The 23,623-nt window shown below is 46.2% G+C and overlaps 1 protein-coding gene across 1 annotated transcript in view; it reads left to right on the forward strand.

The window, feature by feature from the left end:
* The window catches only part of adcyap1r1b (adenylate cyclase activating polypeptide 1b (pituitary) receptor type I), a 33,660-nt gene extending 12,066 nt beyond the window's left edge, over positions 1 to 21,594 (forward strand). The window contains exons 5-13 of the mRNA XM_034179394.1: positions 1,130 to 1,227; positions 1,418 to 1,550; positions 3,934 to 4,087; positions 6,667 to 6,727; positions 6,856 to 6,925; positions 7,023 to 7,114; positions 12,436 to 12,565; positions 12,852 to 12,893; positions 21,385 to 21,594. Coding sequence (XP_034035285.1) covers positions 1,130 to 1,227; positions 1,418 to 1,550; positions 3,934 to 4,087; positions 6,667 to 6,727; positions 6,856 to 6,925; positions 7,023 to 7,114; positions 12,436 to 12,565; positions 12,852 to 12,893; positions 21,385 to 21,573 — 969 coding nt within the window. The 3' untranslated portion in view covers positions 21,574 to 21,594. The remainder of the gene's footprint in view (positions 1 to 1,129; positions 1,228 to 1,417; positions 1,551 to 3,933; positions 4,088 to 6,666; positions 6,728 to 6,855; positions 6,926 to 7,022; positions 7,115 to 12,435; positions 12,566 to 12,851; positions 12,894 to 21,384) is intronic.
* Positions 21,595 to 23,623: the final 2,029 nt, after the last annotated feature.

Here is a 23,623-nt window from a genome sequence, read left to right on the forward strand (position 1 = left end):
CGTGATTCAAATCCATATGGTTTTTGAAAAAAATAATAAGGGCGGATACTTTTCTAACAGACCTCATATTTCTTTACAAATTTCATCCTGACGTGCAGCACAGCAGCTGCAAGAATTCAGCTCAGATATATGGAAAGACATTCATGCCAATAATGTCTGAAAGGAAATGCTTCTGACAAAAACTACAGATTTTGTTTATTCCTATTTATGTCCAGAGATCAAGGATCCACCATGTAGCGTTTATTATGTCCAAAGTTTAAGGATCCAGTGACCAATTTCATATTTATTTACTTTAAGACTCAATAAAATATTGTTCAATTTCAATTCAATTTCAATTTAATTGGCTTCTAAAGCACCAAATCACAACACAATCCGTCTCAAGGCGCCTCACATAGAACAGCTCAACATAAAAAATTAAAATAAATAAATAAAAATTTAAAAATTCAAATATATAATTAAAAACAGAAGTAAAAGAATAAAACAGATAAAAAATAAAAACTATTCATAAGAAAGAGAATAAAAATAGGCTTTAAGTCTTGACTTAAAAATGTCCACGGACTCTGACTGTCTCACGGTCACAGGAAGACCATTCAACAGAGCAGGTGCACGATAAGAAAAAGTCGAATCAAAGAATGAAGATTATTAAATAACAAGACGCATACAATTTTTATTTTCTCATTGGGCAAAAATGCACCTGTCAGATTTTCACTCTGGATCCAGCCCTGCATCTGTGCAACAGCACCCGTGCAAGAGCAAACATCTGGCAGCAGCCCTAGAGTAACGCTTGCAAGAGCACCAATGCAGCATCATTCTTCTGACAGCGCCCCTGCAACAGTGCCCCTGCGACAGTGCCTGTGCAACAACGCTGCGTTTACAGTGAATTGGAATGACAGGATTGGACATACATACAACAATGCACATGTTCTCACTGTCTCACCAAAAAGATCAATTTCTACTTATCACATGATCACAACTCTTGTCCATCAGGTCCGCTCAGGTAATAGACACCCAGTAACACACAGACCCCACAGACGAGGCCCAACTCAACCCAATTATGAACCGATTGGATCAGATGTGATTCAGGTCTCAGATCCTGGGAACGATTTGCTGACAATCTGTGTCCTTCTAGGATCTGTACTATGTGTCGGTGAAGGCTCTGTACACGGTGGGCTATAGCACCTCTCTGGTGTCCCTCACCACAGCGATGGTCATCCTGTGCCGCTTCAGGTAAAGTGGCACTGTCTTCTGGACCTTCACTGAGGAATTCCAAAACACTGACACAGTGATAAAGTATCTGAAAACAGTTTAGTCCATTCAAGGAATTATCACTCTATACAATATGTTAATGGGGGGGGGCATGTGTGTGGTACATATGTGTCCATTTTTTTAAATCGCTGAGGTGTGTTTTTGCAAACAGGAAGCTGCACTGCACCAGGAACTTCATCCACATGAACCTGTTTGTGTCCTTCATCCTTCGAGCTATTTCTGTCTTCATCAAAGACGGCGTGCTGTACGCGAAGGAGGACAGCGAGCACTGCTTCATACACACTGTGAGCGTCACGTGCACGGTTACACACACACGTTTACGTACGCTCATCGTGCACATTAATGGTTTGGATGTTTTGCAGTGATTTCTTTGAACCTGAAGTATTTGTGGCAGAAATTTTAAAGTATTTTGGGTTTTTTGGATTCAGCACATGTACAATATTAATCCACTGGTGCTGAAAGTCCCAGAATGTCTTTGAACCTGGAAAAAAAGACCTCTGAATGTCTCGTTAGTGATGATGGTTGACTGCAGCTCGTAACCAGTAACCAACGTAACGATCAGTTTGACTGACAGAACACAAATCTGATAAAGAGAACTGCAGATTTTCAGAAGTCAGAAAAGTCTCAAACAATTATACGAGATCTATTAGAAAAGTATCCAATCTTATTATTTTTTTTCAAAAACCATATGGATTTGAATCACGTGTGATTACATCAGACATGCTTGAACCCTCGTGGGCATGCGAGAGTTTTTTCACGCCTGTCGGTTACGTCATTCGCCTGTGGGCAGTCTTTGAGTGAGGAGTGGCCCACCCTCTCATCGATTTTTCATTGTTTAGGAATGGCTCAGAGACTGCTGCTTTGTTTGATCAAAATTTTTTCAAAACTGTAAGGCACAACTGAGTGGACACCATTCGATAAATTCAGCTGGTTTTCGGTAAAAATTTTAACGGCTGATGAGAGATTTTGGTCTGTAAGTGTCGCTTTAAGGACGGCCCACGGCGCCTGACGGCGATCTGCGCTTCGAGGCGGCAGCGTCTCGCCGTTTCAAGTTGAAAACTTCCACATTTCAGGCTCTGTTGACCCAGTAAGTCGTCAGAGAACAGAGAACTTTCAGAAGAAGTCGGCATGAGGAGTTTATTCGGACATTCCATTATTAACGGACATTTTGTAATGAAAGAACGTGCGGACAGAGTCGCATGTCGGGCCGGACCCGACCGCGGGGGGGTCGCGACAGGAAAAATACCTCCGTTGGAAACCTTAACGGGAAAGTAGGAACATGCCCAAGCTGTTAAACAATTTCTCAGTTACTCACTTGTTGAAAGCCATCAAAAGCCGCCTGAATTTTACAAATGGTTTTCAACACGGAGGGTTTTTTCCTGTCGCGGCACACACAGATTGACGACTCGGCGAATTTGCCTGCACGTCTTTCATTAAAAAATGTCCTTAAACAGTGGAATGTCCGCATAAAGTCCTCATGCCGGCCTCTTCTGAATCTTCTCTGTTCTCTCACGACGTCCTGGGTGAATTAAGCCTTAAATTAGGATGTTTTCAAGTTGAAACAGGCCGACGATGGCGCCTGGAAGCGCTGCACGACGTCCTGCTGCGTGAGAAGTCCTTACAGCGACAGAAACACCCCATAATCTCTCATCAGCCGCTAAACTTTTCACCGAAAACCAGCTTAATTTCTCGAATAGTGTCCACTCGGATATTCCTCACAGGTCCAGAAAAAACTTTAATAAAGCAACGCGCGCCGTCTCGAGCAACGTGTGAAACAAAGGAATTCAGCCGAGAGGGAAGGACCACATCTCACTCAAGGCCTGCCCACAGGGAAATGACGTCATCGACGCGTGAAAAAACTCACGCATGCGCACGAGGGTTCAAGCATGATTGGTGTAATCGCACGTCATTCAAATCCATATAGTTTTTTTAAAAAATAAAAAGGTAGGATAGTTTTCTAAAAGACCTCGTATGCACACTAAGGTGTAAAAATATTTGGCCTGTGATGGGTTTGGAAATTTTGCCTCTTAAATTGAATGAGCCAGATGTACAGAAGCAACATTTCAAAAAACTAGTGTCACTTTCTAAATACTTATGGACCTGTTTGTACATGACTATTTCTGGAACGGTAAGTACTTTTTTCCATCTTAAAAATGCGACACAGCTGGCTGTTACTAATTTACTTTCTTTGTCTTTGTGATGGATTAGATAAGGAGTCAATGCAAATTCAGGCCGCATCAAAGAGTTCAATCGATTAAATATTACACAACAGGGGTTGACCAATCAACCACAGGCTGATAATCGTAGATCATTACACAGTAGGGGTCAACCGATAATTGGCCAGACCACAACTGGTAGAATCCAAATATACATATATCAGCCTGGACAGTTATTGCCACCAAAAACAATAATTATTAATCATCAACCCATATTACACAAGTACCACATTTTCCAGAGTAAAAGTCACAGTTTTTTCTTATACTAGTTTGGGACGTCCTGTGACTTAAACTCCAGTGTGACTTATATACTGGAAAAACACAGAGGTTTTATTATTAATAATAGTCATTTTAAAAGTTATTGATACAGGGCTTTCTCAGGAATCAAGCACTGAACAAAATAAACGCAGTTGGGACTGACCTCTGACTGTGTTTGTGTCTTCTCCTGAAGCTGGAGTGTCGAGCGGTGATGGTGTTCTTCCACTACTGCGTCTTATCAAACTACTTCTGGCTGTTCATCGAGGGTTTGTACCTCTTCACTTTGCTGGTGGAGACTTTCTTCCCTGAAAAGCGATACTTCTACTGGTACATCATCATTGGCTGGGGTGAGACGTCAGATTTCGACACCAAACCACTGAGTGAAGAATTTGAGCTCGAGCACCCAAACAACAAGTCCAGCACTATACTACCTACAATATTTTATGGTGAACTATATTTTGAGGTCAAAATGTTCCAGAAAAACTGATTTTTCGGTCAATGAGCTCAACCATGAGCAGCCAAACCTTGTTGCCCTGAAGTTGTTCAGGGTTCAACCATCAGACCGAGGTTATAGAAAGGAAAGAAACCACCAATCAAGCTCATTTCAAGTTTTATTACTTTATTACAAAACCACATATACTCAGAAAGAAAAGAAGATGGGTACTTTAGTTCCATTCATTCAGAATCATTTCTGCAGGGTTGTGTGGGCTTGTAACAGTGATATTTGAGTTTGAACATTACTGCTGTGAAACAATCAAAAAATAATGAGTTAGTTATATGATTTAGGGCATTTGTGTGGAAATGCTCTTTCTTCTTTCAGACCCCATTCATTGTGTACCTTCTTCGACCAGTTCTCTTGCTCTCCTTTTCTTTTATAGCTAAATTTATACAAAATCCTTTCAGAGGAGTTTGTGTGGATGTATGACCATGTTATTTCTGTTTTTGAACATAATTACTATGAAACCATCAAAAAATAATGGTTAACTTATCTGACTTAGGAAATTTGTCTGTCACAGACAACCACACCTGCTCCTAATCCACCATCAATCCAGCATCCACTAACCATCCACCAAGCAGCAGACCAACGTTGATGCTTCGATTGACGTGGTGCATTAAAGTTGACTAGATGTCGTCATTATATGCTCTTTTTATCTGGTGACTTTCACTTAGATATAATTTCTTGTTTTTGAGTTATCATGTTAACGAACTGTCTACCAGAGGTGGGACAAAGTCACCATCAATCACTCTCAAGTCATGAATCAGCAAGTCTCAAGTCATAATGGCCACCAACTGTTTGCAAGCTGACTTAATACTTGGCTTGGGACTTGTAGATTGATGACTTGAGAATGACCTGACAGTGACTTCATCCCATCACTGCCGTCTACGCACTCAGTGCATTTTACAGGGTATACGAGGGCTGTCCATAAAGTATAGGTCCTTTTTATTTTTTTCAAAAACTATATGGATTTCATTCATATGTTTTTACATCAGACATGCATGAACCCTCGTGCGCATGCGTGAGTTTTTCCACGCCTGTCGGTGACGTCATTCGCCTGTGAGCACTCCTTGTGGGAGGAGTCGTCCAGCCCCTCGTCGGAATTCCTTTGTCTGAGAAGTTGCTGAGAGACTGGCGCTTTGTTTGATCAAAATTTTTTCTAAACCTGTGAGACACATCGAAGTGGACACGGTTCGAAAAATTAAGCTGGTTTTCAGTGAAAAACGGCTGATGAGAGATTTTGAGGTGATACTGTCGCTTTAAGGACTTCCCACGGTGCGAGACGTCATGCAGCGCTCTCAGGCGGCGTCATCAGCCTGTTCAAGCTGAAAACCTCCACATTTCAGGCTCTATTGATCCAGGACGTCGTGAGAGAACAGAGAAGTTTCAGAAGAAGTCGGTTTCAGCATTTTATCCGGATATTCCACTGTTAAAGGAGATTTTTTTAATGAAAGGCATGCGGACGGGTCCGCGCGTCGGGACTCAGCCGGCGCGGTGCGGCGGCACAGGAAAAACACCTCCGTGTTGATAACCATTTGTAAAATCCAGGCGGCTTTTGATGGCTTTCAGTGGAGTGAGTATATGAGAAATTGTTTAACAGTTGGACATGTTCCAACTTGTCCTTAAGGCTTCCAACGGAGGTGTTTTTCCTGTGGCGGAGCGTCGCGGCGGCTGCGTCCCGACGCGCGGACCCGTCCGCACATCTTTCATTAAAAAAATCTCCTTTAACAGTGGAATATCCGGATAAAATGCTGAAACCGACTTCTTCTGAAACTTCTCTGTTCTCTCACGATGTCCTGGATCAATAGAGCCTGAAATGTGGAGGTTTTCAGCTTGAAACATGCTGACGACGGCGCCTGAGAGCGCTGCATGACGTCTCACACCGTGGGAAGTCCTTAAAGCGACAGTATCACCTCAAAATCTCTCATCAGCCGTTAAAATTTTCACTGAAAACCAGCTTAATTTTTCGAACCGTGTCCACTTCGATGTGTCTCACACGTTTAGAAAAAATTTTGATCAAACAAAGCGCCAGTCTCTCAGCAACTTCTCAGACAAAGGAATTCCGACGAGGGGCTGGACGACTCCTCCCACAAGGAGTGCTCACAGGCGAATGACGTCACCGACAGGCGTGGAAAAACTCACGCATGCGCACGAGGGTTCAAGCATGTCTGACGTAAAAACATATGAATGAAATCCATATAGTTTTTGAAAAAAATAAAAAGGACCGTTACTTTATGGACAGACCTCATATGTTTACACTTTTTCTAAGTCAAACAACATCAAATGCAGTCACGACTTTTGCACTGCATGCATTTTATTAACAACAACAACAACAACGACAAAAACAGAACTTACTTCATTTAAATTTTATTTTAATATTTGCACTGTTGTTAATATATGCACAGTTATTTTTATGATTTGTGTCATCAGGTACTCCAACCGTGTGTGTGACCGTGTGGGCCGTGTTGAGGCTGCACTTTGATGATATCGGGTATGTGTATTGAAAAAAATACTGCAGTACTGAAATACTGCAGTAAATGTAGCAAATGCTACAAAACTGTGTAGTATTTAAAACGATGACATCAATGGATGAAGGCAACTGATGAGTGTCTCTCTCAGGTGTTGGGACATAAATGACAAAGCTGCCATCTGGTGGGTGATCAAGGGACCTGTGCTGGCTTCAATCATGGTGCGGCTTGACTCTGCTCTCATCACCCAAACACAACAAACCTGGATCATTGTCAGACATTTCTTTGCACTTAATCAATTATTATTTTCTTGCACAGGTCAATTTTGTGCTCTTTGTCGGCATCATTGTCATCCTGGTGCAGAAGTTACAGTCCCCGGACATTGGAGGGAATGAATCCAGTATTTACCTGTGAGTGAAATTCACTTTGAACTGAGTGTCTTTCTGCTGTATTCAGAGTCATAAACGACTGGTCATTCTTTTAAAATTTGGATTTTATAATACAGAAACACTGTTCCTAATTATTTCAGTTATTGGGCAGCATGAATGGGATGTACACCCGGTACAAACTGGTGCACAGTGCACGTCGTTCATAGCTGATGCATTTGTTAGTTTTATACCCAGCTACACCGTATTTAAACAGTGAGTGTACTTGACAAGGGTGTTGGTCTTATTAATGTGTAGTCAGCTGTAATACTGTTGTCTAGGCAGCAGGAAGTGAATGCCCCACAGACAGCAAAGACCTGGGGGTCTAAAGTTGGGCACAGATTTTCTACGGTCACTCGGTGTGCACCTTACATAGGATGGTTTATGATGGGCAAGTATTCTGCATATAGACACAACAAAACTGAACGGAATACAATTGAAATATAATATAAAAGTACTCATCCTACTGCATCACTTTTTCTCCTCAGTGAGCTTTAGTGGTTCATGCAGTTGGACGCTTTACACACAGACCATTAACTGACTGGAAACCAACCGCTCATCAAAATCCAGATGTTGAGGAGTGAGTCTTTCTCCTCATTATTTGCCAAGGGAGTTTTCACATGCTGTTGTCCTTGTTGTTTACATCTCACCGGTGGCAGACACATGGTGGTGAGACTACAGATGCTGCACCCCAGTGCTTTCATTGCTATCTCCGCAGATTTTAACCATGTTACCCTTTCAACATCCCACTTTCAAGCAGTTTGTGGAGTGTAAAACAAGGGACAGTAAGACAATAGTCCTGCTGTATGCTAATGTCAAGGAAGCATACGGTGCCACGGTCCTCTCCCTGTTCAGAAAAGCTTACCATAACCTGGTCTATTTAGACCCACTTTACATCCCTGCAATTCAGTGGCAACCTGTGATCACCAGAGTGCTTTAGAGGTGGTCACAGGAGGCAAACAACAGTCTTCGTGGATGTTTTGAGGCGACCGACTGGGCTGTGCTCTGTGATGTGCAGGGGAAAGACATCGAAAGCATTACAGACTGTTTAAGGGATTATATCATACTTAATCATACATAATTATTGTATGGCCTTGCCTTACAATATAAAGCGCCTTGGGGCAACTGTTTGTTGTGATTTGGCACTATATAAATAAAATTGATGATGATGATGATATCAACTTCTGTATAGACAATATCATTCCAACCAAGACTGTGCGCCATTACCTCAACAGCAAACTGTCGGTTACCAAGGACATCAAGAAAGAAGGCTGCATTCACATCTGCTTGGGACACCAGCGAGGGCAGTCACATCTCCTCCTCTCTCCTCTATCTCTGCTCCAACCTTCAAGTCCCTACTTCACCAGACTGTGAATTCTTCAAACTATATTGGATTAACCATGGAATTGATCAACTGGTCTCTGAACGCTGTTGACACCATTTTTTCAACAAGGAAATCAGGGCTGGGGGACCCTGCGTGCCCAGATCGAACGTACCCTGCGGGCTATGTTCTCGACGCCTGGGAGAAATGGTGTGTTGCATGCTTGGTGCCATTCTCTGTGGAGGACATCAAAGATTTATTTATATTTGGTTTCATTGTAGGAGGGCTGGTAGTTATTGGCTTATGTGCTGCCCTGACCTACCGGAAAATTGTCAAGACGGCTGCCACAAGAACCACGACCCCTCACTTGTCCGTCATGATTAATGAGTTGGACAAGGCGATACATTCTCAGACTGCGTTAGCCCATGAAGTTGTAAAGGTGTTTTTCACTGCTCAGCCATATACATGGCAGGCTTATCAGCCTCTGAAGGACAAAATGCCCCGCTGTTTTCCTCCAGAAGAATTTCTATGGCCTTGGTGAACATTCAGCTGCCTTCTCATCTTCTCCAACTCCAGCACACACAGACAGAAACTGACTCATTTGACTCACACATGGACAGAGACTGAAAGCATGCTCCTACCCCCTCCTGTCCTCATCACACACCCCATCCCGGCCCCCGCTCATGCCACTCCCTTCCACCTCTGGGGGGCTTCGCATTTTTAGCTGCTGTAGCCCCCCAAAGCTGGTGGTGGCATGACTGTTGTGGCTGGGGTGCCTGGCGTGCCTGGCTGGCTTTTGTTTGTCTTCTGTTTTCTGTCTTTTGTTTTTCCTTCCAGGTGGCATGCGTTCAGGACTGAGTGGCTGTGTGGCTGAGTTATCAGGACCTCACCCTGATCACCTGAAGCTGGTCGGCTCTCCGCCCGCGTCCGACACATAACAGTGACTACATGTTGCTGCGGCTCCCCCACACTCACATCACCTCAATTCGGAAAACAGACTGTTTCAAGTTTAATGCACATAAACAATGTCAAATGTATATGTGTTGTCTTAATTCTGATGTGTGCCATTATTACAGTAATCAAGTAATAATTGTGGATTAATTGCTGTATCTTGTCTGTGGTAATTTGAGTGTGGACGTAATCTCGTTGTTGCACTTGTGTAATGACAATGACAAATCTCATCCAAATCCAAATTCAGGAGTGGAGATAGGGAGGAGCTGAAGCGGGTGCAGCTTGAACTGAGGAAAAGATCACAGAGGGGAAGGACAGTTACAGGAGGAAGCTGGAGAGTACACAGTCAATTTTGCAGAGTAAAATTTACTCTGCTGGGATAACATTTGGTCCCAGTCCAAATAGAGTTAAATATACTCTACCACAGGGTTAAATCAACTCAACACAGTGTAAAATCAACTCTTATTGGAGTAGAACCACTTCAATTGACAAGACGGTGTCGCCAACCGAATGCCCCCCCGCTAAAAATCTTTCCGCCCTGCCTTCACTGTGCATGCGTCATTAGCCGTGGTTCACGGATTATCACCTCGTTTCTGCTTCAAACTGCCTCCAGTCATCATCTGTCTCGGCGACAGATATCTGAAGCTTTTGTACAACAGTCATTGTCACATAAATTCAGCATTATTTCATCATAAAAGACGGAGGAAGCGATCAGAACACCACAGCCACACGAGCTGCTAGCTGTTGCATTCACTGCACGTCAGTCATTTCAAAGCATCGATTATCGCCTCGTTTCTGCTTAAAACGGCCTTGTATCTGCTTATATCTGACTTGAATGATTTAAGAATGGTAAATGGTAAATGGACTGCATTTATATAGCGCTTTTCCATCTGCATCAGACGCTCAAAGTGCTTTACAATTATGCGTCACATTTACCCCGATGTCAAGGCGCTCACTACACACCGGGAGCAATAGGGGATTAAAGGCCTTGCCCAAGGGCCCTTAGTGATTTTCCAGTCAGGTGGGGATTTGAACCCATGATCTTCTGGACTCAAGCCCAACACCTTAACCACTAGACCATCACCTCCCTTTTAAGAGGGAGGTGATGGTCTTGTGGCATTAGATGGCATTTAAGAGGTTTTACCTTGTCATCTGATGGTTAATAATCACATTAATCCATTTGATTGCTTTGGGTGAAGAGAGTCTGTCTCAGATGAGCTGCTGTGGTTGTAAATGACACATGTGCAGTGGAGGCAGGACAGACCAATCTTTAGCGGGGGGGGGGCGTTTGGTCTGTGACAACGGTAGAGCTTCGTTCACTCTATAATCGAGTGTATTTTACTCTGTTTACATTGGGACCAAATGCTATCTCGGCAGAGTACATTTTACTCAGCAAAACGTACTGCATAAGCTCCAGCAGAACAACATGAGGGTGGTGTGGAAGGGGATGAGAACCATCATTGGTCATGGTAAGAAAGCAGACCAGATGATGGAAGGAGACCTACATGAGGCCAATAAGCTAGACCTGCTCTTTTTTGGTGATGATGATCATGATGATAATGATGATGGTGATGATAATGGTGATGATTATGGTGGTGATAATGATGATTGTTGTGCTGAAGATGATGATGATGATGATGATGATGGTGATGACAATGATGATGATAATAGTGATGGTAATGGTTAATGGTGATGATGGTGGTGATGATGATGATGAAAGTGATGGTGATGATGGTGATAATGGTGATGATGAGGATGGTGATGACGTGATGATGATGATGATAGTGATGATGATGATGATGGTGATGACGGTGATAATGATAGTGATGATGATGATGGTGGTGATGATGGTGATGATGATGATGATGGTGATAATGTTGGTGATGATGATAAATCAAATCAAATCAATTTTATTTATATAGCGCCAAATCACAACAAACAGTTGCCCCAAGGCACTTTATACTGTAAGGCAAGGCCATACAATAATTATGTAAAACCCCAACGGTCAAAACGACCCCCTGTGAGCAAGCACTTGGCGACAGTGGGAAGGAAAAACTCCCTTTTAACAGGAAGAAACCTCCAGTAGAACCAGGCTCAGGGAGGGGCAGTCTTCTGCTAGGACTGGTTGGGGCTGAGGGAGAGAACCAGGAAAAAGACATGCTGTGGAGGGGAGCAGAGATCAATCACTAATGATTAAATGCAGAGTGGTGCATACAGAGCAAAAAGAGAAAGAAACACTCAGTGCATCATGGGAACCCCCCAGCAGTCTACGTCTATAGCAGCATAACTAAGGGATGGTTCAGGGTCACCTGATCCAGCCCTAACTATAAGCTTTAGCAAAAAGGAAAGTTTTAAGCCTAATCTTAAAAGTAGAGAGGGTGTCTGTCTCCCTGATCTGAATTGGGAGCTGGTTCCACAGGAGAGGAGCCTGAAAGCTGAAGGCTCTGCCTCCCATTCTACTCTTACAAACCCTAGGAACTACAAGTAAGCCTGCAGTCTGAGAGCGAAGCGCTCTATTGGGGTGATATGGTACTATGAGGTCCCTAAGGTAAGATGGGACCTGATTATTCAAAACCTTATAAGTAAGAAGAAGAATTTTAAATTCTATTCTGGAATTAACAGGAAGCCAATGAAGAGAGGCCAATATGGGTGAAATATGATAGTATGATGATGATATATGATGGTGATGGTGATAATGGTGATGATGATGATTATGAGGATGGTGATGATGATAGTGATAGTGATGATGGAGTTGACGATGATAATGGTGATGGTGATGATGATAAGGATGGTGATGACGTGATGATGATGGTGATGATGAAGATGACAGCGATAATGGTGATGATAATGGTGATGATGACGCTGATAATGGTGATGATAATGGTGATGACGTGACGATTATGATGATAGTGATGGTGATGATGAAGATGACAGCGATAATTGTGATGGTGATGAGGAGGATGACGTGATAATGGTGATGATGTGACGACTATGATGATAATGATGGTGATGATAATGATATGTTTCCTGGCAGGAGGCTGGCTCGCTCCACACTGCTGCTGATTCCTCTGTTTGGGATCCACTACACAGTGTTTGCCTTTTCTCCTGAGAACGTCAGTAAGCGGGAGCGGCTGGTCTTTGAGCTGGGCCTCGGATCCTTCCAGGTGCGCACAGCCTTCCACAGGTGTTATTTTGGCTTAACGGTTCTTCCTGTCATCACGGTGTGGGCATGCCCAGCCTGTGTTTGATTGACGGTATAATCAGACGGCTGCTGAGGGTACAGTGTAATGGAGCATCAACCTTAGTGACATCAGTGACATCGTCAATACTCGTGGATATGAACTTTAAAATGCAGCCAATAATTAGATTTTATTTGTACAAAGTCCTGCTTTTCTTCTTCTTCAGTCACACCAGCCTTTCCCTCCTGAATCTGCATTCTTTGCTTTTCAGGGTTTTGTTGTTGCCGTTCTCTACTGCTTCCTGAATGGAGAGGTAATCACTTCATTACACATCACATGATCAGACTGCCTTCAGAATTAAAGGACAGCAACAATTATATAATATCATAATTGATATTGCATATTACAAAACCAGTTTACCTCAAACTGTCCTAAATAAAAGAAAATGTTCACATTTGAGGAGCTTTTTTTCTTGGTTAATTGATGATTTTATACACGGATGACATGAGACCACTTTAACATGACTACTACCGATACTAGTACTGGATCTGTTAGAATCTATAAATATGGTATCTATGTTGTGTGGGCCGCTGAAGAGGAGGTACTGCTGGCCCACCACCACCAGAGGGCGCCCTGCCTGGAGTGCGGACTCCAGGCACCAGAGGGCGCCGCCGCCTCACGTGAGCAGCTACGGTGACAGCTGTCACCCATCACCTGAGACAGCTGACGGCAATCATCTGTGGGGTATATCAGCAGGACGGCACCTCCACCTCATTGCCGAGATATTGTTTCTACCTACGAGGTAACGTATCAAAGCTGACGGAGTGTATCCTTTTGGATTAGTGTATAGCTTGTGGATTACTGTTCCAACGAGAGGTGGAGGTAACTTCCCTGCTGTTCGGAGTCTTGGGTGCAAACGCGCCCCCATCTAACTGTTCTTTGTTCCTCGCCAGCAGTACCAGGTCCGACACGCGGAGGCAGTGGCCACCTGGGAGTTCGGGACTTGGCGGCTCCAGTATTTCCGGGGTCCTGTGGCGGAGGAAGCCGTGTGGTTCGGGTCTTACCTTGGAGAGGCGTCTCCTATCTTCGAGCCTGCCCACACGGCACTTTTGTGAATTGACTGTTGTCCATTTCGTGATTGGTTGTATTCGTTGTGCACGTTCACAACAGTAAAGCCTTGTTATTTGACTTTCTCCATTGTCCGTTTATTTGCGCCCCCTGTTGTGGGTCCGTGTACTGACACTTTCCCAACAGGATATCTCGGCCAACGTCATGGATCCCGAGGGGCGTCAACCGGCTGTTGAACGGCCAATGGAAGAACAGGACGCGCAGGCGTCCGCGGGAGGGGTAATCGGTGAGTTGCAGCGGATCCTCACCGCTTTCACGACTCGGTTGGATTTCATGACCGAGCAGAACGTCCTCCTGAACCGCAGGGTGGAGGCTCTCGCCGGGCGCCGCTGCTTCTCTCCCTCCCGTAGATCCTGTGCGTAACGTTGACGTTCCACTGGTTGTTCAACGACCTCTCCCTCCTTCCCCGGAAGCATACATAAGCCCTCCAGAGCCGTACGGAGGCTGTGTGGAGACGTGCGCGGATTTTCTGATGCAGTGTTCGTTCGTCTTCGCACAGCGTCCCGTTATGTACGCGACCGATGCTAGTAAAGTAGCTTATGTCATAAACCTGCTTCGCGGTGAGGCACGCGCTTGGGCTACAGCGCTCTGGGAGCAGAATTCACGGCTCCTTCTGACATACGATGGGTTTGTGAGGGGGCTCAGAACCGTGTTCGATCACCCTAATAGGGGCGAGACCGCTTCAACCGTGCTACTGTCAATGAGACAGGGGCGCCGGAGCGCAGCTGTTTATGCAGTCGACTTCCGCATCGCGGCTGCGAGATCCGGCTGGAATAACGCTGCCCTCCGCGCCGCCTTTGTAAACGGACTGTCTTTGGTTCTCAAGGAGCACCTGGTGGCTAAGGACGAACCGCGGGATTTAGACGGGCTTATCGATCTTGTCATACGGTTGGACAACCGGTTAGAAGAACGTCGGCGGGAACGAGACGAAGGGCGTGGCCGGGCACGCGCCGTCCCTCTCCCTTCCGGTTCCGACCGCGCTCCGCCTTCCCCACGCTCCACGGCCCCTGCGCTCCGTGGGGCCACAGCTCCCCCTACTGACGAAGCTATGGACACGAGTAGGGCAACATTTAGGGCACCAGCTGCACAGAGGAGACGGGCCCATGGAGCTTGTTTTGTTTGTGGTGCACTAGAGCACCATGTGAGAGACTGCCCCGAGCGGTTACAACACCAACGCCCGCCCCTAGAGACTGGGCTAGGGGTGGGCCGAGACATTCACGTGGGACACACCCACATTGCTACACGACTCCCAGTCACGATCCTGTATGAGGATTTAACCCTGAAGGCCCCAGCACTGGTGGACACGGGCTCTGAGGGGAATCTGTTGGACTGCAGATGGGCCAGGGAGATAGGGCTCCCTCTGGTGGCGCTTACCTCGCCTGTGCAGGTTCGAGCGCTAGATGGCTCCCTGCTCCCTCCGATCACACATAAGACACCACCTGTAACGCTGGTGGTGTCAGGAAACCACCGGGAGGTGATCGAGTTTTTTGTGACTCAGGCCACTTCCCGTGTGGTTTTAGGCTTTCCCTGGATGTTGAAGCACAATCCCCGGATTGATTGGCCGTCCGGGGTAGTGGTTCAGTGGAGCGAGACCTGCCATCGGGTGTGTCTAGGTTCCTCGGTTCCTCCCGGCTCCCAAGCTAAGGAGGAGGTCAGAGTCCCGCCCAATCTGGGGACGGTGCCGGTGGAGTACCACGACCTTGTCGACGTGTTCAGCAAGGATCTGGCGCTCACACTCCCCCCCCACCGTCCGTACGATTGTGCCATCGATTTGGTTCCAGGCAGTGGGTTCCCGTCCAGTAGACTGTACAACCTCTCACGGCCTGAGCGCGAATCAATGGAGACCTACATCCGGGACTCGTTAGCTGCTGGGTTGATCCGAAATTCCACCTCCCCGATGGGCGCAGATTTCTTTTTCGTGGGTAAAAAAGATGGCGGACTTCGTCCATGCATCGATTATAGGGGGCTGAACGAAATCACGGTTCGCAACCGATACCCGTTACCCCTGTTGGATTCGGTGTTCACGCCCCTGCATGGAGCCAAGATTTTTACCAAGCTTGATCTTAGAAACGCGTATCATCTGGTTCGGATCCGGAAGGGAGACGAGTGGAAGACGGCATTCAACACCCCCTTAGGTCACTTTGAGTACCTGGTCATGCCGTTCGGCCTCACAAACGCCCCCGCGACGTTCCAAGCCTTGGTTAACGACGTATTGCGGGACTTCCTGCACCGGTTCGTCTTCGTATATCTAGACGATATACTCATCTTTTCTCCGGATCCTGAGACTCATGTCCGGCATGTACGTCAGGTCCTGCAGCGGTTATTGGAGAACCGGCTGTTTGTTAAGGGCGAGAAGTGTGAGTTTCACCGCACCTCTTTGTCCTTCCTGGGGTTCATCATCTCCCCCAACTCCGTCGCACCTGATCCGGCCAAGGTTGCTGCGGTGAGAGACTGGCCCCAACCCACAAGCCGTAGGAAGCTGCAACAGTTCCTCGGCTTTGCGAATTTCTACAGGAGGTTCATTAAAGGCTACAGTCAGGTTGTTAGCCCCCTGACAGCCCTGACCTCACCAAAAGTCCCCTTCACCTGGTCGGATCGTTGCGAGGCCGCGTTCAAGGAGTTGAAACGGCGCTTCTCGTCTGCGCCCGTTCTGGTGCAGCCCGATCCTAGTCGCCAGTTAGTGGTTGAAGTGGACGCCTCGGACTCAGGGATAGGAGCTGTGCTGTCCCAGAGTGGGAAGACCGATAAGGTCCTTCATCCGTGTGCCTATTTTTCCCGCAGGTTGACCCCGGCTGAACGGAACTATGACGTCGGCAACCGAGAACTCCTTGCGGTGAAAGAGGCTCTTGAAGAGTGGAGACACCTGTTGGAGGGGACGTCCGTGCCATTCACGGTTTTCACTGACCACCGGAACCTGGAATATATCAGGACCGCCAAGCGGCTGAATCCCAGGCAAGCCCGCTGGTCACTGTTCTTCGGCCGTTTTGACTTCCGCATCACCTACCGGCCCGGGACCAAGAACCAGAAATCGGATGCCTTGTCCCGGGTACACGAAGACGAGGTCAAAGCGGAGTTGTCGGATCCACCAGAACCTATCATCCCGGAGTCCACTATCGTGGCCACCCTCACCTGGGACGTAGAGAGAATCATCCGGGAGGCCCTGGCACGAAGCCCGGACCCCGGGACTGGACCAAAGAACAGACTTTACGTCCCACCAGAGGCAAGAGCTGCAGTCCTGGACTTCTGTCACGGCTCTAAGCTCTCCTGTCATCCAGGGGTGCGAAGAACCGTGGCAGTTGTCCGGCAGCGCTTCTGGTGGGCGTCCCTGGAGGCCGACGTCCGGGACTATGTCCAGGCCTGTACCACCTGCGCCAGGGGCAAGGCCGACCATCGCAAGGCTCCGGGACTGCTACAGCCGCTGCCCGTGCCTCATCGCCCCTGGTCCCACATCGGCCTGGATTTTGTCACGGGCCTCCCGCCGTCCCAGGGAAACACCGTGATCCTCACGATAGTGGACCGATTCTCCAAGGCGGCCCACTTCGTGGCCCTCCCGAAGCTCCCAACGGCCCAGGAGACAGCGGACCTCCTGGTCCACCATGTCGTCCGCCTGCATGGGATACCATCAGACATCGTCTCCGATCGCGGTCCCCAGTTCTCCTCGCATGTCTGGAGGAGCTTTTGCCGGGAACTGGGGGCCACGGTCAGTCTCTCGTCCGGGTATCACCCCCAGACCAACGGGCAAGCAGAGCGGGTCAATCAAGAAATGGAGCAAACACTGCGTTGTGTGACAGCCGCGCACCCGGCGGCCTGGAGTACTCATCTGGCCTGGATCGAGTACGCCCACAACAGTCAAGTGTCATCAGCCACCGGCCTCTCCCCCTTTGAGGTGTGTTTGGGGTATCAGCCCCCATTGTTCCCGGTGGTTGAGGGAGAGGTCGGTGTGCCCTCGGTCCAGGCCCACCTGCGGAAGTGCCGTCGGGTGTGGCGTGCCGCCCGTTCTGCTTTGTTGAAGGCCCGGATGAGGGCGAAGACCCATGCAGACCGGCGGCGGACCCCGGCCCCTACGTATCGCCCCGGGCAGGAAGTGTGGTTGTCCACGAAGGACATCCCGCTAAAGGTGGCCTCCCCAAAACTGCAGGACAGATACATAGGACCGTTTAAAATTCTCAAGGTCATCAATCCCGCCGCAGTGAGGCTTCGGCTTCCAGCCTCACTGCGGATCCATCCAGTATTTCATGTGTCAAAGCTCAAGCCCCATCACACCTCGCCCCTCTGTACACCCGGTCCGGCACCACCTCCTGCCCGGATCATCGATGGCGAGCCGGCTTGGACAGTGCGCCGGTTGTTGGACGTCCGACGGATGGGCCGGGGCTTTCAATATCTGGTGGACTGGGAGGGGTACGGTCCCGAAGAACGCTCCTGGGTGAAGAAGAGCTTCATCCTGGACCCGGCCCTCCTGGCCGACTTCTACCGTCGCCACCCGGACAAGCCCGGTCGGGCGCCAGGAGGCGCCCGTTGAGGGGGGGGTCCTGTTGTGTGGGCCGCTGAAGAGGAGGTACTGCTGGCCCACCACCACCAGAGGGCGCCCTGCCTGGAGTGCGGGCTCCAGGCACCAGAGGGCGCCGCCGCCTCACGTGAGCAGCTACGGTGACAGCTGTCACCCATCACCTGAGACAGCTGACGGCAATCATCTGTGGGGTATATCAGCAGGACGGCACCTCCACCTCATTGCCGAGATATTGTTTCTACCTACGAGGTAACGTATCAAAGCTGACGGAGTGTATCCTTTTGGATTAGTGTATAGCTTGTGGATTACTGTTCCAACGAGAGGTGGAGGTAACTTCCCTGCTGTTCGGAGTCTTGGGTGCAAACGCGCCCCCATCTAACTGTTCTTTGTTCCTCGCCAGCAGTACCAGGTCCGACACGCGGAGGCAGTGGCCACCTGGGAGTTCGGGACTTGGCGGCTCCAGTATTTCCGGGGTCCTGTGGCGGAGGAAGCCGTGTGGTTCGGGTCTTACCTTGGAGAGGCGTCTCCTATCTTCGAGCCTGCCCACACGACACTTTTGTGAATTGACTGTTGTCCATTTCGTGATTGGTTGTATTCGTTGTGCACGTTCACAACAGTAAAGCCTTGTTATTTGACTTTCTCCATTGTCCGTTCATTTGCGCCCCCTGTTGTGGGTCCGTGTACTGACACTTTCCCAACAATCTACTGACATTGTTTCCAATCCTGTAGTAAAAGAACTAATTTGTTAATAGATACATTTGTTTGGGTGTACTTTGCTAACCTAGGCATCGAACAAAACATCAGCACAAACTGTGAAACACGTATTCTACTCCCCTAAAGGAAACATACAAAGCTTGCGTCACTCAGATGTGCAGTAGAAGACTTGGATGGATCTTGTTCTTTTAAAAAAACATCTGATTGAGTAATTTTAGCAAATATCAAACTAATACCAATCTGCAATATCGGCTTGGCACATCCCTAATTTTATATCAACTTAAGTATCAGTAAATCCACTAAATTATTTCAGCTCTAGACTACATCCAGCAGTAACTCAGTTCCAGCTCTTTCAGTAAAGATTTAGCACATCGTTACAGCTCATATTTTACATTCAGTTTTGATAGCTAAAAAAAAGTCCTCTTTTAGCAAAATTTTGGCAACTTAATGAAAGGCCATCAAGAATTTCAATTTATTACATTTTATATAGCACCAAATCATAACAAAGTTGCCTCAAGGCGCTTCACACAAGTAAGGTCTAACCTTACCAACCCCTATAGCAATAGTGGTAAGGAAAAACTCCCTCGATGATACTGAGGAAGAAACCTCAAGCAGACCAGTCTCAGAGGTGTGGCCCACTTCTTAGGTCATTCTAACAGGTATAAGGTTTTTACAAAGTTTACAGAGCTGAAGAAGCAGAAAACAGGAATTCAAAAACATTTTCTGCATCAGCTTCAGGCATGGCATCTGGCAGTCAGTCCAGCATCCCACTGTCTACAGATACCACTCTCGCATATTTCCCTCCGTACCTCGGACTGAGAGAAAAATAGCAAAATCAGTCAGCCACAAAACCACACCTAAGGTATAGTTCATCAGCATTAAATCAACAGCAAAGCAGAGAAAATACTAAGGTGATAAAGTTGAGGCTGAGAACTGTTCTGTTGCTAATAAAATGGCTTTAAAAAGATAGGAAGCATAGTGCCATATGATGCCACAATGCTAGCCATATGAAAGGAAGACTAAATGCATCTTAAGTCTGGACTTGTAAGTATCTAAAGAATCTGAGTGTTTTATTGACACAGGGAGATCATTCCACAGAACAGGGGCATGAGAGAAAGCTCTGTGACCCGCAGACTTCTTATTCACCCTAGAGACACAAAGTAGTCCTGCATCCTGAGAACGTAAAGCCCGGGCTGGTACGTAAGGTTTAATTGGGTCAGCTAGGTAGGGAGGTGCCAGTCCATGAATAATTTTATAGGTTAGTAGCAGAACCTTAAAATCTGATCTCACTGGGACAGGAAGCCAGTGAAGGGATGCCAAAATGGGTGTAATGTAGTCAAACTTTCTACTTCCTGTCAAGAGTCTGGCAGCAGCATTTTGAACCAGTTTGAGACCCCTAATGCTGGACTGCGGTAAACCAGAATCTAGAACAATGCAGTAGTCCAATCTAGAAGAAACAAACACATGAATCAGGGTCTCAGCATCAGCCATAGACAGGATGGGATGAATCTTCACTATATTTGGAAGAAGGCAGTCCTTGTGATATCGCTAATGTTTAGTCAAAGAACAACATGGGATCAAAAATCACCCCAAGGTTCCTCACTTTGTCAGTGTGATGTATGACACACAAATTTAGGTTAATTGTTAGCTGGTCAAACTGATGTCGATGTCTTGTTGGACCAAGAACCATCTGTAGTGTCCTCGCTGAGACGTAGGAGCTTCAACTAGACAGTGAGCTGAACTCTGACTCATTGATGAAAGATGTGTCCATGTTGTAGTTTGCGGCTTTATTACACAGTCTTATCATTTTGAATACAGAGTGAAACTGGAAAAAATTAAGAGAAAATCAACAGTTACCTATCTCTTTTCATTAATATATAACTTCACAGTAAATATAAATTGTAACTGTAAGCTTATGGCTGCTAATATAACAGTCACCATAAAATAATGAACGACAAAGGGCGGCATATATCAACAGGTAAACACCAGGTAAACTCCTTTTAACAAAATGAACTAAGATGCCTGAAAGGCAGAACAAAGTTTAAAAGTAAGAAATTGCTGGACATCCAGCTCTTCACTCACACAAGGCAATCCTCTAAGGTTTTTATGTGGAAGAGATTACTAGCAGTTATCAGCATGTACAACTGAGTATCATCAGCATAGCAATGAAAGATAATCCCAAAACACAGCAATATGTGCCCAAGGGTTGCTATATAAAGGGAGAAAAGCAGGAGACCTAAGACAGACCTCTGTAGAACCCCACATTTCATGTCACTAAGGTTAGAGGTAGTGTTGTTGTACAAGACACAATGAGTACGACTGGTTAGGTATTATGTCAACCATGCATGGCATTTTGAGAAATCCCAAATTGATTCTCTAGCCTATCAAGTAGAATACGGTTGTCTCTGTCCTGTGAGTTGTATTGATAATGACATTGTGAAGTTTATCTCTCAAGGTTCAATCAGAGATCAAGAGAAAATGGCGAAGCTGGACCGTGAACAGATACTTTGCTGTGGACCTGAAGCACCGACATCCTTCTCTGGCGAGCAGTGGGGTGAATGGGGGAACGCAGTTATCCATCCTCAGCAAGAGCAGCTCTCAGATCCGCATGTCTAGTCTGCAGGCTGAGACGCCAGCTCCCTGAGCAACAAGGAGGCAATGCCAGACCAACCAGCAACCAGGCATTGCCAGACAATGGCAATACCTTCTCAACCAGATCCAGTACCACCAAACCTATACCAGGCCTCTTCACCAACCCATGTTTCAATACTTACCTGTATGGAAACCCAATTCAGCTTCAGTGCCCTGAAGTCTGCCAGTGCTGGGTTCCACCCAGTCCAGAACAGCCTTTAGTCTGAGCTCTTTTGTCCAAAAACATGAACAGTTCTGACAGTCAGGAGCCAAATCTACAGTCTGTTCAAGCTGTGACCATTTCAAGCTCCACTATCTAGGTTCAGATTCATTTGGAGTGAAATGCAAACTTCCTCTATTTAGCACACCATCATCTGCATAGAGCATGATTAAGAAATCAAGTGTTTTTATTCATTAGACTGAAATGTGTCAAAGAAGACTCTGTGTGTGTGTGTGTGTGTGTGTGTGTGTGTGTGTGTGTGTGTGTGTGTGTGTGTGTGTGTGTGTGTGTGTGTGTGTGTGTGTGTGTGTGTGTGTGTGTGTGTGTGTGTGTGTGTGTGTTAGCTATGCCTTGTCTGAGGAACATTTGCACTTTCAACTTTTTTGTACATTTTATCAAATCAGACCTATAAGGAATTCCTCTTTAAAGCGTAATTAAACACAAAAATGTTTTGCTTTGTTTTGTAGCTGCTAATCATTGCCTGTAGCTGCTAACATGTTCGTGAGGCATCACATTTAACATTTCTGGGTATTTTGGTTTAAGTTGAGATGAGACATCACAGCGGCAGTGTGGCTAATTGCTCTTTACCGCTAACATGGTGCAGCAGCCAATCCAGTATCCAAAAGCTTAGCTTTTGGAAGAACTCACTTGTGTTTCCACTCATGCGGGGGTTTGAGACATGGCAACAACAACTACAAAATGATTCCTCTGAACTTTTATGTGTATATGGTGGGTTTGCATATTTTATTTTGTGACCTTTACAGTCTGTGCTGCTACGCTGCATTGATGATGATGATGATGATGATGATGATGATGGTGATGGTGAAGGTTTATTTTCTGGACAGATGCTTTGTTTTGGGCACTTTGGCTTACACAAGAGCTCCTCCTCTAACAGTTTGCCGGATACAGATGGCAGAGTTTCTGGATCCTGAGAAAAGGGAACCTGTTTTCCAATGATTTGACTTTGGATGTATCAGGATATATCTTTTGGTCTTCAGCACCGGCAACATGCTCCCTGGAAAAGTGATCATTCCTTGTCATTTTATGGATTTCATGGTTTCACGAAAGAAAGCGTGACTACAGATGATGCCATGCTGTAATTATTGAAGGAATGCGGGAATGCGAAAGACAAATTCATCTTTACCGACCAGCAGTGTTTCTGAAGGACATATTTTCTACATGATGTGAATTGCCAAAAAACAAAAATACCAGGGCGAGGCACCAGACTCGGAGGATCTTATACACATCCGTACTGAGATTTCAGCATGATCACAAACTCAAAAATCTCAGCACTCGGAAGGAGATGCTTTAGAGTTCAGCACATTTCTAGTTTTAAACAGCTGTTAGTACAGAAAATGTCAATGAAATGTTTCATGACTTCAACTGCTTTCATCAGATTGCCTGTTTAGTTTATTGCTTTGTTTTTGTGATGTTTCAGTGGTTAAATGGATTTGTTTTTTTTAAAGTCATTACAGGTGTGGTGGCCAACTAGTTAGTGTGCTTGGTTTGAGTGTAGAAGGTTACCAGTTCAAACCCCACCCCTGCCACATTTCTCCACGTAACGTGGAGTTGCGTCAGGAAGGGCTTCTGGCGTAAAACTTGTGCCAAAACATGCAGCTCCACCTTGGTTCTGCTGTGGCACCCCTGAGTGCAAACAAGGGAGCAACCGAAGGGTCTTACTAAAACCGTGAAGCTTACCAAAGTAGTAGTCCCTTTTGATTTTTTTTTTCAAAATTGATAAAATTTACTTTATGTTAAAAAATTTTGTTATCTTAAAGTACCTTTATTTTTGTGGTATATTGCAAAATTACATTGAATTTTATTGCTATTATTTACTTTTGTG

The sequence above is a fragment of the Thalassophryne amazonica genome, chromosome 10, assembly GCF_902500255.1.
Source record: "Thalassophryne amazonica chromosome 10, fThaAma1.1, whole genome shotgun sequence".
Lineage (NCBI taxonomy): Eukaryota > Metazoa > Chordata > Actinopteri > Batrachoidiformes > Batrachoididae > Thalassophryne > Thalassophryne amazonica.